This window comes from Diplotaxodon limnothrissa, linkage group LG17, assembly GCF_057381915.1.
Source record: "Diplotaxodon limnothrissa isolate DT_005_m linkage group LG17, D_limnothrissa_male_GT1.1, whole genome shotgun sequence".
Taxonomy (NCBI): domain Eukaryota; kingdom Metazoa; phylum Chordata; class Actinopteri; order Cichliformes; family Cichlidae; genus Diplotaxodon; species Diplotaxodon limnothrissa.
The window spans coordinates 29,493,775-29,511,491 of NC_140612.1; the positions used below are offsets into that span (position 1 = coordinate 29,493,775).

A 17,717-nucleotide genomic window follows, 5' to 3' on the forward strand; every position below is an offset into this window, starting at 1 on the left:
TAGTGCTAAGGAACAGACTAAAGAAGAAATGCTCAAATGTCTGTCCTAAAAACGAAATAAAATTAAACAAAACACACAGTTATGTTAAAAATGCTCAGTTGAAACGGTTGAAAGGTGTGGTTCGTTGGCTTAAATCACTGGAAGTGACGCCTCTAGTGGCTACAGAAGCGCCTTTGTTGGCATCTGTCTGCCACTGAAAGAAAAGCAATGACCATAATAAGCAGTATCACTAGGTGAGTTCTATAAGATTTCATTGCTTTATTGTGAATTAGACAGATACCAAGGCACTTTTTGTGCCAGCAAAGACAAAGATATGTTTGTTCCTAGGAACTTTGATGCTCCTATGCTGGCTTGAAAAAAAACCCTACAAATCCCCGAACCTAAAAACAAAAATTGTATCTTTACAATTTGTTTTCAATATGAACTGGTAATAAATGTTGAACTAGTCCTTTAAGTTCACAGAGGGCTCAATGTGAAGCTTGCTTTCACTTTAAGTGTGGTTTTATATACTTATATATATGTACATGATTTATATCTTGCTGCTTTCTTTTGATATCAAGCATTTCCTCACATTATGCCAACTAATTGCCAGAGATGAGGCCACAAACACAAGACGCATGGCGCTTTAGCTGGTTGAGCATGAAATCTAGTTAGCTTTAAAAAAAAAAAAAAGCAAGTGAGAGTGGTAGAAACAGAGCAGAGGGTGACAGAAAGTGTGGAAATTAGTAGGATGAAGATAAAACAAGCTATATGTGTCAGTGACCAGGGTAGAAGCCAGGAACAAGCATATGATCAAGCTTTAGATCAGAAGGGAACGTTAGCACAATGAAATGGCACATAGCAGCAAAACATTTGGACATTTTCTGTGTATTTGGCTGCAAGTGTGGTAACAGTCAGCTGCACGTTGGCAGGATTTATGTAGCAAAATGTCCATATATTATATATGTTTGTAATCAATAAGGCCAAGTAGTCTGGATTTTCATCTTGTCTCCTTTTCTCTTTATCTCCATCATGTCTTTTTATCGTTCCTGATCTAACAGTGTGTTTGAATGGTGCAGAGATCTCTGGGGCACAGTCTATGACATCAGACTTTGCATTTCAGATTTGATGATGTTAATCATCTGCCTTTTGGCAACAAAACAAGCCGAGAGGGGAGAGCTAAAGAGACACATAGGGAGAAGACGGCCAGAGGAAGAACGAGACGGAAACAGAGCGATGAGAAACAGAGTGAGAAGGCGTGGAGGGGGGGCTGAGAGGAGGAGAGGGGACATGAAGATCTGAGAACAGACAGATGCTGGCATGTGAGGTTAGAGATGGAGCCTAGAGATACAGTCACACTTCGAGTCCATGAGATAGGGAGGAGAAGGAAGGAGTGAAGGAAGCAAGGAATAAAGGAATAAAGAATATGTTTTTAAGAAGGCGCATTACAACTGTGGGTTTATAGTTTGACTCTGGCGTGCTTTCTTCTGAAATAAATACTCATATTTGCAAAATAAAAGAGTGAACATGCACCCGCGAGTGAACGTCCACACCAACATGAACATCATGTACACAACCCACAGATCAATCCACTTAGTGCCCGTGAAATATAGGGAGTAGGCTGGCCACTCTGCGAGTCTGACATCACCATATTGAGCCATTAGGCTAAGTGCCATCATAGCTCATCATCTCTCTAGGACTGAACTTGGGCTGCATTTAAAACCAAAACCTGTAGTCCTGGCTCCTTTAGAACCATCTGGAATATCTTAAACCTGTTGATTAAGTGTGAGGTTCAGCATGTCAGCCGAACAGGCTTGCACTCCTACACTTTTGCTTAATTTGGGCTGCGGACAGATCATCTGTTACATCTATTAATGCTGCAGTGCAAATATGGAAGGTCAAATTTAGACAGAGCCAGAGATAGCTTGACTGTGCAAGCGATATCTCTACTTGATGGCATGGGTTTGTAAACCGAGTTAACATCTTGCAGGGCAAACAGAGTTTTCCACACTGAGCTGAAGTACTGGTCTGCATGCTGGAAATCACAAGAAACTAAACTTTTAAGGAAGGTTTGAGACAACTTTATCACCAATTGCCTAGTCAATGCAAGGTGATATTGAAATGTGTCCAGCAAAATAGGGAACTAATATTTTATTTGGAAAACCAATCATCATTTGTATTATCTACTAATCAAGTAACCGTCATGATGAATACATTTACCATTATTCATCAATATTATCAGCAGAAGACGAAAATATCAATATTCTGGATAAATAATGGATTAACTGTCATTTTACCCGTCAATAACCAACTGCTGTCAAAAAAGGCAAACTGAGGAGTATGCTTTCTATATGCTTTCCTATTTACAGTTCAAACTTCATGCATTGTAAACAAATGTGATTCATTACAGCAATCTACACATATAGCCAAATGTCAGAACTATCTGTGGACATGGTTAAGAGAAAGTTCAGACCTTAGTCTCCCTTCTTGGGATGATTCATGTGACAGTCCGCCATATGTCACACTGCTGCAGGCTGGCAATAAATGGGAAGCAGCTTTTAATATCATATTTCACAAAGTTAAAGTAACGGACAAAGCCCGTGTACAATCCTCATCATCAGTTGGCAAGAAGGAGGACTGTTCTGCTTCCGAGAGAATTTCCCACAAAGTGCGCGTTCACAAACTTAATGTAAGCTTTAGAAGCATATTTAGCACCACGTTTCTCTTTAAGTGATTACCAGGCTGCTTTGCATCTACCGTATATCTCCGAACATGCCATATAATGACACAGGTTCAGAAAAAAGAGCCACATAAAAATTTCTATGATACAACACCGTATTACTTTAAAAAGCCAACAGGCTGTTTTCAGCTGTACAGTACTCACATCTGCGATGTTGGGAATTGCCCGCTCGACTCAGACGAAACGGTCGCCAAGAGTAGGAATAGACAAAGTGAGTAATCCATATCTTTGTTAATTTCCCTAAAGCAGGATTCAGCAGATGAACAAAAAAAAATGGAGAAAAAAAAGAAGAAGAATTGCCCACAAATCCAAAGCGCCACTCGTATTTCTCAAACCAAACGCCTCACACCGCCATCGGTGCGCGTTTGGAAACAAATCTCATCCGATAGCTATGTTCTCCCCACCGATGGAGTTGAAGGAGTGTGTTCTTTTTTGGGAGGGGGGTGTAGCGTGTGTATCTGTGTGTGTGAGAGAGAGACACTCTTAAGTGAGTGTTTCAAACTGGAATAGGCTGTTAGAGCAAATCTCAAGCGTGTGTCCAAAAGATTTATAAAATAAATAAAAAAAATAAAAAAAACAGGAGAAAAGGGGAGGGCGCATTTACAGTAGAGCTCAAGCTCGGCCGGCAGAGCGGTGCCACTCCGCACACTGCAAAAAACATCGTTGGTTCGCGGGGATGAACACGAGGGGTGGAAGTGTGTTTGAGTGATTGTGATGATTTCACCCAAGTTTTGCATGGCTCGGAAAAAAAAACCTCGCAGTTTATTTCGAAAGTCTTTTAGAAATCTTTACACAAATGGGAAAAGTCAATCTATGCGTAGACATGTACACGTGACCTAATTTAAGATTTTAGGTAACTTTAAAAAATCAGAATACACAACCCTTAATGGCACTTTTTTCCCATGTTTTTTTGCAGTGTGTGTGGTCTCTTATGTTTGTGTTGCTGAGGCGCAAATGGGTTTCCGGGCGCCCTTCACGTCACCCAGCAACAGTTATTTACGGCACACTGGCCTTATCAAACATGGGAGATTCTAACAACACTGCAGCCCGTGTCTTTAGATTTAAGTTTTCCTCTGATAACCTTAAAGCCCGATATGACCTCGAGCTGATCATCATCATAAGTCACACATTCCACTGACTGTGCGTCTATATTATCCTTCCTACAATGATCTTCTTCCTCACAGAGCTGACTTTTGAATGTTTTTTCATGTGCATTCTTGTAAACAACAAAGTCAGGTGACTTCCAGGGCAACTTTGCTCTTGTCTGGTCACATGCGTTGCTTAAAGCATTTCAGGCCCACAACCCAGTTGTAGTCCATGTCAGATTCAGTCAAGCATCTCAAAAAATAAATAAAATAATACACTCTTCCCGTCCAATAAAAGCTCTCCGTTTTATTATGTGTATCATGATGAACCTTCATTTAATTTTCAATAGCGCAGTGCCTCTTTTTTATGCAGAAATGTGATAATAAATTCCACTGGCTCCAAGGGCTGTGGCAAACTTAATATGGAGTGACATTTCCCTTTGCTGGGACAATCAGCAAGGTAAATACCAGAAGCATATACTGTATTTTCTAACGGGTTTGTCTTGAAAGCCCCTTGTCAGATGCAAAACTAATCTTTCACTAATTTGCTTCAAGCTCCTCCATTATTACAACCCCCCAAAGATAATTCTTTTCTTTTTTTGGCTTGAATTTTTGTCTGCTTGTTTTTGTGTGCATGGATGTCTGCATGCAGATGAGCTGTGTGGGTCACAATAGACAAACAAGGCAAAGTGTTGCCCACCTGCTACGTGAATCCCACAAATAGATATGCTGTGCAAATAGCTGTCTATGCCCCCCCTCTCAGGTTTCACTATAGCTCATATAAAAGCTGTTCCTTTGGGACCTCTTGCCTGGCATGGCTCTGAGGTGGGGGATTGAAGTGTATTTACCGAGCAATGGCGAAGAGGAGGGGCCGGTTTGGAAAGAGTGTTGACCATATGGAGAGAGGAACGCTGGTTTAAAGGTTTAAGGGCTAACATACTATACACTATTTAAAAAAAAAAAAACCCACAGAGATGAACTATATGTGGTAATTATCCGTTAAGAACGTCCACAGGTCGACTTTTAAATTAATTCTGAAGATATTTCTAAGTGGAAAAAAAATGTACAATGTGTTCCCATAAAAAACCATAACAATCCCTCATGCTGCTCGTGTTTTTGAAACAGGCCAGCAAATGCAACACTCTCTTAAATAGGATTATATGGGTTTTTCACAGAGATTAGTTTTGGCTTACAAAAGCCTCTCAAAAACAGCAAATTCAGTATGACTAAATACATCCAATTTTCATAAAATCTCTGACTCAATGTTGTTTCATGCTATAATCAGTATTTTTAAGCTAACACTGGATCAAATGACTCTGTGTAATGTAAAGGGAGACACCTAAGTGACAAACTAAACTTCCTCTATATATTTTGGCTCATTGTTTTGCTTTGACTATAGCTTTTCTCCTTTTTTTTTCCATTGCTCCATGTTCATACACAAAGTCTTGATAATTTATGTGCACTACCTGCCCTGCCCCAAAAGTTAGTGCACAGGCAAAGCAGATATTTTTTCCCCCATAGAGAATAAGAAAGCTGCAAAGAGAATGAATAATATGGCCATCAATATGACACGAATGCTAATCTGCTGAGGCCTGCACTGCAAAGCAGGATCTGAGGTTAGTCGGGTAACTTTGTCACGTTTACCCCAGTGGTTCAGTTCTTTGCAGGGCACCATGCAAGTCATGCAAGTCTTCTTGTGTGAAATATGCAGCTGTTTGCAATAGGTCACCTGGTTACAACACTACTGTTTCTGTTCTAATGGTAGATTTAGAAAGCCGGTGTTTTCTGGGAGACTTGATAGCTGCCATCAGCCATTTAGGTTTAACAAAGCAAGCTAACAAAAACCCAGCTGCTTGACTATTTCCTTAAATTAAGGCTTCAGTATTTTGGAGCAATATACTTATTTTGTTTTTTTTAAATGCCATTTCAAAGCCAATCCTAATGCACCCTGATGGCAGCACACTTAAGCGAGCATATTCAGCAGATGGGAAATTGTAGGACAAAATTAAATAGGTTAAAAAGACAATACTATGAACACAGATAGAAAAAATGTTCTTCATTTGGCATTTAAGATTGTACCCTGTGTAAAGGTTGTGTTGATTTCAGTCATGCGATTCACTGCACTTTTGCTTTAACCTGTTGGCCACTAAAGTACAATTTGCTTCAGGTCATGTTTCCAGAAAAGAGCAGGAGGTAAAAATCAGCGCAAGTGTGTGTGTGTAACAGTGAGACAGGTGTGTGTCTGTTTCTGAGTGAATTAGAAATGTGTATATGCGTCTGGCGGGCAGCAGGTGTGGCCTCTGTCATCAGCTCGCGACCCCACCCACCTGTCCAGGGAATAGCCCCCCCCGGCCGTCGCCTAGCAATGCATTTGTCGTCAACTAAGCCACAAGGTTGTTTTTTCTCATCCACTGAGGACACGCCTAACATGTCTTTGTAGAAATGAAGCTGCAGAGACAATCAAATTTACAATCCCAATTCCAAAAAAAGTGTGTAAAGAAAAAACATAATGATTTGTAAATCTTATAAACTCCTATTTTATCCACAATAAAAGATAGAAAACAAGTTAAATATTTAAACATAGAAAATGTATCACTTTTAAAGACTATTGGTTAATTTTAAATTTGATGGCAGTCTTCTTGTCATAATTTTTGTTTCATGATGCACTAAATACAAACACAGCTGTTTTGGAATTGAGGTTGTAATTCACAAGTGTGTGTCGTCAATTTTATTCAGATCATCATTCAAAATGTGAGTTTAGTTTCCTGTCAGAAGCATAAAACCAGGAATTAAACTAGGCCTGATTGATTCAGGATGGCACACTGGCAACTTTAGTTAATGAGGTTAATGTATATTATTTTTACATTTGTTTTTTTGGTTTTTTTTTTTATTTTTATTATTGGCCTGGCACTCCTTCCAGCCCCCACATGCTACTACCGTTTAACATCTTCAGCGCATCCTCTTTCCCTCCCATCCCTGTGATGTGTTCATGCTGCAGATGTAAAGTTGTGGTTGCAATACTTCAGCGTCTCACTAGTTACAGAAGAGGAGCTATCATAAACAGAGTAACATGTTTTTTGTTTTTTTTAATGCTACATGATTCCAAATGCAACTTTTCAAACAGCTCAACAAATTTCACCAAAACACACAAACTGTTTCTGTGAAGTCTGTCACAAAACATGCCTGTGAGCTAAATGTACAGCTGGTGTATTTCACTAGTAGGGAAGATCAGAGATTATTTTCAAAGGTCAGCAAATTAGATTTAAATTTTAAATCTTATATTTAATATCCTTGTTCATTTTGGAGTTTTAGATCTATACACAATGTTTAGCCTAATTGTGTTTTTGTAAAAGCTCTTGCAAAAACAAATCGAAGCATAGTAATTTTGTTGCTCAACGATTCCATTAAAACACAAAGCCAGGGGTGTGGGGGAACTCCAGGCCTCGAGGGCCGGTGTCCTGCAGGTTTTAGACGTATTCTTGATCCAACACAGCTGATTTAAATGGCTAAATGACCTCCTCAACATGTCTTGAAGTTCTCCAGAGGCCTGGTAATGAATTAATCATTTGATTCAGGTGTGCTAACCCAGGGTGATCTCCAGGACACCGGCCCTCGAGGCCTGTAGTTGCCCACCCCTGCACCAAGTAGTTTAGTGCAGGCAACACCGGTTGGTTTGAATTATTCTGTCAAAGTTTACAGGGATGTTTGATTGAGGACTAGTTACATCTATGGTACTGTTACCAGGTTACAACTAAAGTACCAGACATAAACTTATATTTAGGGTAATGACGCTGATTAGATTCACTCACTGGGTTGTGCCTTTCATACTTAATAGTGTGTAGGGATTGGAAATCAGCCATTTAAGCTTGCATAACATCAGCTTATATGATGTTTAAATCAGTTGGGTAAACCTACAAAGAGCAATGGATCTCTGTGTAGCAGCACAGGTCAGCTGATCACAGTGACTTATTATTATGTGACTTATTTCTAAGTAATTATTTTCCCCACCTTGCACATTTCCACCGGAACTTGAGGTTTCCCCATCGGCAACATCCCACTGTAAGCCCTAGATATAACCACATCATTTTTAGTGTAATCAACCAGCTCTTATACACAATTTCTCAATATAACAGCACAAAGGAGGAAGATCTATTAAGCAATAAGGTTTAATTACTAAATGTATAAGCTCATTAAAACACATTTGCAGGGCAAAATGCTTTGCATCATATTCAAATAACAAAAATGTACCTATGGCTATTTTTCACATCAAATAACCACTTCAAGTCAAACACTGTGTGTTCTTTTCCCTACTTCCTGCATTTCTGATCATCGCCAATGACTTTTTTTGCCGGTACTTTTTCATGATGCTGATGTCACCGAAAAATGCAGGTTGTAAGCATATGGAGAACATTCGGAGCCACGCAACATGATAAAATATCATGAGGCATCTGTCGCATCTGGCTTTCATCTCAAAAGTTTAAATGTCACTGTCAGATCCTGTCACATTTTTCAGTATTCTGCAAGACAAACAAATTGATACATACTGCTGAATCTTCCCCAAAGAGCAAAACTCTGCATTCATGCACCCACTCTGCCTGCCCCCACAGGATGCCAAACGCAGTTCATTTAATAACTCGTCTGTGGTACTGTGGCGATAAATGATTTCCAACTTTAATCACATCTCTCCCCACACACCATCTTTCTGGGAAAGATTAAGGGCCATGTGTTTTATCTCAGCATGAGCTAACAAGGATGTAGTCTTCACTGTCAGTTCCAGCTTCTAGAGAGGAAAATGATGGAGTACAAGGAAAGAAATGAAGTCTTTTGATTCAGATTCAGGTCATTTTATTAATCCACAAAAGGGCAATTTGTTTGCAGCTTACCCACACAGTCCTGAATTCAGATGACAAAACATTGAAAGGACGGTTAATAATGTTTTTGTTTTCCTTCTTTATAACCTGATTTTTCAGAGTGAATAACAATCTCTCTGACTGACCCTGATTTTGGAGCAGATGTTAATGTTGCTGAGGGAGTTTTTATGTTCGATAGATAAAACACTAAACCAGCAGACCAAGATGAAATATTAAAAGACTTTCAATAAAACGAACAATAAAAATGACATAAAATCTCCTTATTAACATTTAAAAAAAAGTTCAGTTCCTTAACAAATGAATGCTCTGTTGACCCCGTTTTACATCAGACTCCGTGTTAGATGGTTCAACCATCAACTCGAGTTGGTGGTTGTTGATGGTGTTGATGCCAAAAGGTTGAATCTGTTCATCTAGACAGAACATTAAGAGATGTGTTGATGATTTTTATCTAAGCTTACTTCGACAGTCTTTTTTTTTTTTCCTTTTGAAAATGCGCTTATTTGCTTTCTTGGCAAGATTTGTCACTTCGGTCTCTCAACCTACAGTCAGCACACACAAATTGACCTATTTCATTCAATTTCTTCCAGGCACTTACAAGAAGTTTCCTGAAACGCTCATACTTGTCTTGCTTCTTTTGCCTTTTCTTGTTTACTGTTACCTGCATTCATAACAGAAAGCAAATTGGACCTCTGCAGAATTTACATGTTCTTAGTTAGTTTCCATTCATGGTTTTATGCAGCACAGTCTGGGGCACTATTGCATTTACAACTTATCCTGATGGAGAAAATCGTACTCCATTAGCCACAACAAATAAGATTTGTTGTGCAGTAAATATACCACGAGTATAAACAAATATATAGATATCTTTCAGTCGAATCAGGTTTTCTTGGTTGAGGAGGACAAAGAGGCCTACTACACCTGCATGGCCTATTGTTACTTAAATACCTCCCACTAATACACCCATTATTCTTAAGTACTGTTATTTCTAATATGCACTAAAAACTCCCACACACTGCATATGCTTCACCCTCCACACTGAACCCTCTTGATTCTGTTCATCACACTGCACTGTGTTTATCATAGCTGAAAGATTTTCCTACTCACACAGTATCTCATATGAATAAGTCCGACAATCTGCCTTTAAAAAATAGAATACAGACTTCTTACAATGTCCAATCACAGGACTTTTAAACATTAGCTCTACCACTTAACCAAACTCAAAAAAGAGTTCAAATTCTGAAATGACAAATAGAATGATAAAATAGAACGGGACCAATATCCTTTGTTTCCATTAAACATATAATAAGCAGTAGGAAAATGTGAAGCCTTTGTGCTGTGCCAGGGGAATAACTCCAGCTGTACAATAGGTCATTGGTCAAAAACAGTGACAAGAGAATTATTCTAGCCTTGAAAGTCCTTGGATGTGTGGGTTTCCCCCCATGGAATACCACAGAAACATGAGGAGAACATGCAAACTTCGCACAGAAACACACAGAAAGGCCATGGGTTCTTGCTGTGAGGAAAGAGTGATAATATTTTGCACAATGTCACTCCTAGGGAACCAAAACACCAACAGCTATGCTGGCTACGTACATGAGGGTCAGTGCACACAGCGCAGGCTTAGCTTCAGATGAGCTAGCTGTTGCATGGCTGCTTGCCACGATCATTGGATTTTATACCCAAGCTTTTGGGTTTTTTATGTTTGAAATTCATTCGAACATTTTTGATTATCTTTGAGTTTGGGTTCTGTGTTCCTTGGATTAATTAGGTAATTCCCTTTTGTGTTTTCATTCTGTTCCTCCAGTCTTGCTCTATATTTGTATATTTATAGCAACTGGTGCCTCTGCTATTTAGGTCTGATATGCACTAGTCTATGAGAAGTTACTGTACAGCAGCATGAAATCTCCCAAAACAATAACAAATGGCCAAGCTCCTCCTTCAAGTCTCCTTAATCATTTGATTCAGGTGTGTTAACCCAGGGTGCGATTAAAACCTGCAGGACACCGGCACTCGAGGCCTGGAGTTGCCTACCCCTGCTCTACAGCGATGCTATTTGTTGTTAGCATACAGTATATGCAAGTGTCTGATTTTCTCCTGAGACGTCACATCATTTATTTATGATTGATTCAAACTTATTGATATTTATATAATCTTAAAGATTGTGTTTGCAAATTCCTTGAATATCCTCTTCTTTGCGAGACACAGCGTTTGTAGGTCACCCCATAAAAAACAACACTGGTTTTCTTGCACCACAGTCTTGTCTCGGGTGATGGCTGGAGTGGTTACACCTTGTTGACTCAGTGAAAGAGAAGTGACGGAGAGTGTGTGTGATATGATGTCTCGTTTGGGACAGGGGCAGCCTCGGTCCCCTCTGTGCACTGACTGATCACATTACTATTAGTGAAAACTATTCTGTCAGTAAGAGAAGTCATGGCCCAGCAAAGGATGGCCTTAGGGTGAAACTGGGCATCCAGTGATGGGAAGCTGTCTTCAGGGGGGATCTGAGGTGATGAGATATGAAGGGTCTTAGCTGTCCTGTTCTCTTTTTTAACTCACAAAATCTTGAATCCTTTCTAAAAAATTACATTTTCCTACTCAAATTCTCAAAAGAATTTTTGTTGACAAGACTCGTGTGACCACATGCATGTAGAGCAGTAAACTGTCACATATGTAACAGGTGACTCTGATTAATGTCTTATCCTAATAGTTATGTTAACATATGTTTTCTGCATCATATACAACCGCTGCAGCTAAAGCTCATGATCTACAACATCATCTTCTGACACTTGCCAGCAAAGATCCCTTTCTCAATTCACATTCATGTGTCCAAATGCTGGCGTCTCCTCTTATCAAAACACTACCATCAGTCACTGGTTAGAGACAGCACATCCGTGTCTGTGTATCATCTGGACATCTGGACTTTACCAGATGTGAATTTCAGAGCAAGAGAACAAATTTAGGAACAAGGTTATGGAAATTCAATCACAATCCAGATGCTTTCTTTTACACTATTCTGCAGTGGTAACTAAGATCATTTACTCAATCAATGCAAAAATTAAAGGTAGATACCTGTATTTTACTTGAGTATTCCAATTTAGGCACCCTTATCCTCCACTGTGTTACAAGGGTAGTTTATCCCATCAGCAAAAGTCTTAAAGAAGCAGTGCTTCCAAGTGATATCTCAAGTGAAAGTTTGCAGCACCTCTTTGGAGATCAAGGCATATTTGATGGATGTGTAACCTCTGTCTAACCTTGCATAAGCTGATGCATCCAACGACATTGCCTGATCCCGCCTCGTCAGATCTCTGTTTTCATCAAAGTTACCGCTCTGTGAATCACAGATGCAGGACAACAGCACAATGTTTCCAAGCCACCATCTGATTCAGGCCACATCTTTGAAGACAAAAGAGGGGAACAAACACATCTTTAGAAGCGAAGGATGTAAGGGATCTATCAGAATCAGAGAGGGGGGAAAACAAAGGGGGACTCACTGAGAAGCGGTATGAAGAGGGGGAATATGAAAGAGATCACAGGGAACATGAAACAAACAGGGGAGACATAAAGGGAATAAAGTACACACCAGAGAAGAACCTGGCAGAGAGAGCCTGGCATAATTTGATCAAGTTGTGGAAAATTTTAGCCAGAAGCACATCATAACTTAATCAAACCATATAATCTAAGGTCCTCTATCTTTCTCTCATGAACACTTCTGGAAAGAACTTATACAGAGAGCTGCAGCATTACAGACTATACAAATTGTAGACATAAAGCATATTTTTGCTTTATGAAGCTTCTTAACTTAACTTGTGGGATATTATTTGACAGAACCAGGCTTCTTTCTAAATGTATTATTGTGTAAATTTAAGCTAAGCTACAGCTAGCAGTTGGCTAGCTTAGCTTAGCACATAAAGGTAAAATTGGAGAAACCTCTGGCTGAAGGTGAACTTCTTCTACAAATATGCAAAGTTTAAATAGCGGACAATACTTCATGTGAACATTAGCCAACTGTCAAGCTTACTGGGTACGCTTTTGTTCTAGCATGCAGTAGCTAAGAGCTTAGTATCCTGCTATACTTAAAGTTTTTTCTCCAAAAGATCAATTTGAGGCTCATTAGTGCTCACTTTGCCCCATTCAGCGATATCTGGTGTAGTGTTTGCAACAGGTGTTCTCAGAAAGATTACAATTGTACCAGATCACCAGCGATGATCAAGGTTCCCCACATTAGTCATCTTTTTGCTTTATGTACCTGATTAGCATCATCTGCTTTTTTATATATATAATTAATTCTTTTTTAGGGCACAAATTAACATTAAGGTGCTTCACAGCAGTAACTTTGGCTTGGTTTCATCAACACCAAATGCCTGATCAATTCTCTATCACTGTACACCAATAAGCCAAGCATTAAATAGTACTTGTGTAGACAGAGGAAAGGATTTTTGTTTTCTGTTAACCATATAGTTACTGTGCATTTGCATATTCTTTGTCTTTCAGCTGCTCCCTTTAGGGGTCACCACAGTGGGTTGTCTGTCTCCTGGCTATCTACCTGGCACCTTCAACTTCAACCATTTGTCCAGTATATCTACTATCCGTTCTCTGCACCTGTCCAAACCATCTCAACCCTTTCCTCCTTAACTTTGCCTTCAAACCACTCACCCTGAAATGCCTCTCTGATATACTTGCATCTAACCATGTCCCCTCCTGGTCACTCACAACAAAAACCTTAGTATTTTCAACTCCATCACCTCCAGCTCAGCCTCCTGTAGTTTTGACAGTGTCACCGTCAAATCATGAATCGTAGCAGCTCTCATTACAGCTTTTAAACCTTTTCATTACTGTGCATTTGTATAGATCGCTCATTCCTATAAAATAATAGATAAAATCCTTCTTTTGTTGTAGGTATTATAACTGTAGGTGGTCTTCTATTTTTCCAACACACAATTATTTTGTGGCATACTCAGCTGGCAGAAGCAGGTGTTTTTTTTCAGCTGCAGAGTCAACATTCAGCAGGTGCTGACACAGGTGATCCATCCCCCTGTCGGTAAACACACAGACACACACAGACTCGCACTACTCCCTGAAAAAATGCATTAAAAAAATGCAATAAATGTATATAAAAAATGGGCGAGGATTCTACATCTTAAAATTGCATTTGTTTCTGACGGCCAACAGGGGGAATTCCATCTTCTCCTTTGCTCTTATGGTCTTACTGAATACAACATTATGTTAATCTTACTTGATGTAGTGACACCATTAGAGTTAACAAGGAGGATCAAACAGGGCACGCTATATGGTGCTGCTACATGCCACATTATACCATATGTTACCATAGTGCAACACCGTATACCATATTATTATATTTTATATATGAAAGTAACATAGCATTATAGACACATCTGAGCAAATGTCAGATATCCTATTATAGCACATTTTAGCATTATGCATACAAAGGGATCAAGGACCAACAAATAGCCTTGAGCACACATATACACACACCTGGTGCTGATTTGTCTCACAATGAAGCCGGACCAAATGATGCTACAGAAGGATCTGTCAGCAAGCCCCATCTGCACACTCCCACACAGTCACGAAAAGACTAATCAGTAATAAGTGAAGACACATGTGTGAGCACTGCAGGCTCGCGTAGGCTTGCTTGGACGTCACCACGGGGCTCCAACTGGCCAAAACGATAGCAGATGGCACCATCTTGTGGCTGTATTCTGTTACTTCCTCATATGCAAGCCATGTATGCAACCTCTCCCCCCCCCGGAAATATATACACAGACATATATATATAAAAACACTGCAGTTTCCCAGAAATTGCACTTTCTACGTTCAAAATAAAATCGTGCTATCTAACAGTGGAATATGCAGTAAACTCAATGCACGCTAATGATGCTTCATTTATATGATATTTAATATTTAGACATGGGGCAACAGCCATTTTTACAGCACATTTTGCATAATTTATCAATACCTCCTGTATACAATCACAAAACCATGACATTAGATTTCTTTTTTTTTCTGTTTACTTACAAGTGAAAAACCAGACAGGTTTTACAAGCATACTCTTTGTACACTCAGCATACATCATCAATTATAAGTTTTCTTCATAACTTCCCCCTCTATAACATTTGTTCTATATCTCTCTCTACACCATTCTTGTTTTTTCTTTAATAATATCCGGACACAAAAATAGTATGAACCACCAACAAAACATGCAACATCCAGTGTGAGCACATTTAAATTCTCCTGCAACTACTTGAGTTGTGAAGATAGACTTCTGTGTTAGACTCTGGTAAACTTTTAGTGTTTGGTGTAAAGGGTCGGGTAAATCTGGGTCCCTAAAAACAGACAGAAGCTCTTCCCTCGGCCTATCCACTGTACAGCGATCCAAGGAGAAACAACTCCCTGTTACTTCTAAGATCACGCGACTTTTTTTTGTTTGTTTTTTGTTTAGTTTTGACTGCTAAAAGACCTATTGCTTCCCCAAACCCCAGTATAAAAAAACTATTTATTTACAAGGTTGAAGATAGAGATGGCATCTGGGTGTGTGTGTGTGTGTGTGTGTTTGTATAATTCATTGTGTGTTATGAGAAATTTTAGATAATTTAGACAGATAACATGTAAAGGAAGGGATACTGCATTAGAGCTAATGACATGCATGGACTTGGTGTGAAGATGCTACACACACACACACACGAGCACATGGATAGAAAGTTAAGAAAAGCAACCAAAAATGCATGTTGCACCTTACGTTTGAGGTGTGAAGTCCACTGATTACAAGGTTTTCTTTAGTTGCTTTTTTTTGGTAATTCATACACTTACTGGAAAATGAAACAAATCGAAGGGGGAGGGCAAAACAAAGATAGGAATCATGACTAGGAATGTTCGATTTTCTTCCTTTGATTTATAGCTACGTGGAATTGGCGTTTTTAATGTGAGCGTGTGTTCGTGCACAAGGGCAAAAAAGTTGGTTCTCTGAGTTTCAGGCCCCTCTAAATATTGTAAACAAGCACTACATAGTGTATAAAAACCTAATTTCTCTGTACATCTGATATGTACTGTAAACAAATATAATACAACATATGAAATTGTCTCACAGGCAATAAATAAAGATTCATATAGCAATACAAAAAAATCACACGGTAAATAAAAAAACCAAACAGAAAACAACAAATCATATTAAAGCAGTAACCATTTCGTGGAGGACATGAAAACATAGCAGTGCAAAATAAACAGAAATGCTTCCTCTCAAACCAAGTGTCATATTTCTGGCAAGTCAGGGTGCAGTTATTTACGCTATATAGTAGATGTTGCATAGAAATCACTCGGATATTTCACTGAAAATGTTAAATGAACCAGCCTTCCAGTCTTTTGACACCTGTACAGGACCTGTCTCATGAAATAATGGGCATAATAGGCGTTTAATGAAGTGCGCGTGGAGGTGGGACGAAACATCATCATGCTACTGTTACAGCATCGCGTCTTAGGATCGTAACTCTGGGTAGTTCCTGGTCTATAGTTTCTCACTTTCCCAGTGAAAAAATAATAATTTAGCAGGATGATGATGTTAGTTTTACATTCTAAGCAGAAAAAGTGCAAAATACTACAAAAGCGAGTGTCGTCGAGTTGACTGCCCTTACGAACGAAAGCAAGACTGATGCAAGACTTCTAATGTGCTCCAATCTTACAAGGAAAAAGAGGAAATGCTTAACTCTCATATAGTAAACGTCTCACATTCTAAGGGGCAGCATCATGAATAAATAAAACCTCTATGCCACAATCATCAAGACTTGATTGTCTGTGATAAAGATATCTATATATATCTATATATCTATATCTATATATGTAGAATAATGTCCAGCTATGACACTTCACTATATACAAAGTGAACCTTGGAGGTGTTTTTTTTTTGTTTGTTTTTTTGTTGAACATGTGGCACTCCATACCAAATAGATAGACTCATGCGCACAACATGTAATGTCCAATTTGATATAGATTAATATTGATGCTATATCAAACAATAGTCATCATTGGATAACATCAGGGAAAAATCAGATTAAAAGGGTAGGGAACAAGTAGTTTTTGTTAATAAAGTCAAAAACATGCTTGCAATATTTTTTTTTGTATTGAACTGGAATGCTAGGTAGTGTATTATAAAATATACTTCCTTCCCAGAATAGATTGTTAAAGTACTTAAATAATTGAGGAGAAGACAAATCATAGAACTCTACGCTAATATCATAATACAAAAATAAATAAGAGGTCTCTATAGCAGAGTCTTTACTATTTCATTCCCAAAACGCTTTGTAAATCAATACAATAATAAAGTGAGGGTGAGCATTTAAAGAACATTTAATGGATAACACGTCAAAATAAATCAATTCGAATCTATAAGTGTGTCCATTCCCTGTATCTATTAGATTTGAAGTTCTGTGTGAATGACTGTGTGCAATGTCGTGAGCATGTGTGTGTGTATGTGAGATAAAGTGTGTAATACCTGGTTGATTCTGCACTTGACCTCTGAACTCAGCACCTGTGTTCTTCTTCTAAGTCCTGGCTACACTGCTGTACACTGTATGTCCTGTAAACATGTGTTTATTCCCTGTAAACACATAATGGTTTCCTCAAAGTTTTTCACATAATCAGAGCAGATATCATCATTTGCTGAAAGCATTTTTCCAAATAGCAAGCTATGCGAGCCCTGAAACAAAGGTTGAAGAAAAAAATCCCCCCTCTTCCCGTGCCCAGACCTTCCAGAAGACTGAATCAGCGTTCCAGATGTGGAACCCAGATGTCAGAAACCTGTTTTCCGCTTAAGCTTATTTCTTTTAGATTGAGTCCCCTCCTATGAGTGGATCTGGGCAGTGCTGGCAAGCAGCTTGTGCCAGCTCACCACTCGCTTGCGTAAATCAACTTTATCCAGCCACACGTAGGCCTCGCCTATTAAGGTCTTCTTCACAAATTTGCCACCGTTGGACACCAGGAATAGCTGGAAAGAACAAAAAGCAGCAGTTTTGTGCGTGCTTAATGGGATGCTAA

At 39.0% G+C, this 17,717-nt stretch overlaps 2 protein-coding genes across 3 annotated transcripts in view; both read right to left on the reverse strand.

The window, feature by feature from the left end:
- Positions 1-3,202, reverse strand: part of cacna2d1a (calcium channel, voltage-dependent, alpha 2/delta subunit 1a) — a 105,583-nt gene extending 102,381 nt beyond the window's left edge. Inside the window, exon 1 of the mRNA XM_085376892.1 lies at positions 2,864-3,202. Within this exon, the coding sequence (XP_085233018.1) occupies positions 2,864-2,943 (80 nt within the window). The 5' untranslated portion in view covers positions 2,944-3,202. The remainder of the gene's footprint in view (positions 1-2,863) is intronic.
- A 14,321-nt stretch (positions 3,203-17,523) lies between these two features.
- pcloa (piccolo presynaptic cytomatrix protein a) overlaps positions 17,524-17,717 on the reverse strand; it is a 60,771-nt gene continuing 60,577 nt past the window's right edge. For both annotated transcript variants that reach the window (XM_085376822.1, XM_085376821.1), the window contains one exon: positions 17,524-17,667. In XM_085376822.1, coding sequence (XP_085232948.1) covers positions 17,524-17,667 — 144 coding nt within the window. The remainder of the gene's footprint in view (positions 17,668-17,717) is intronic.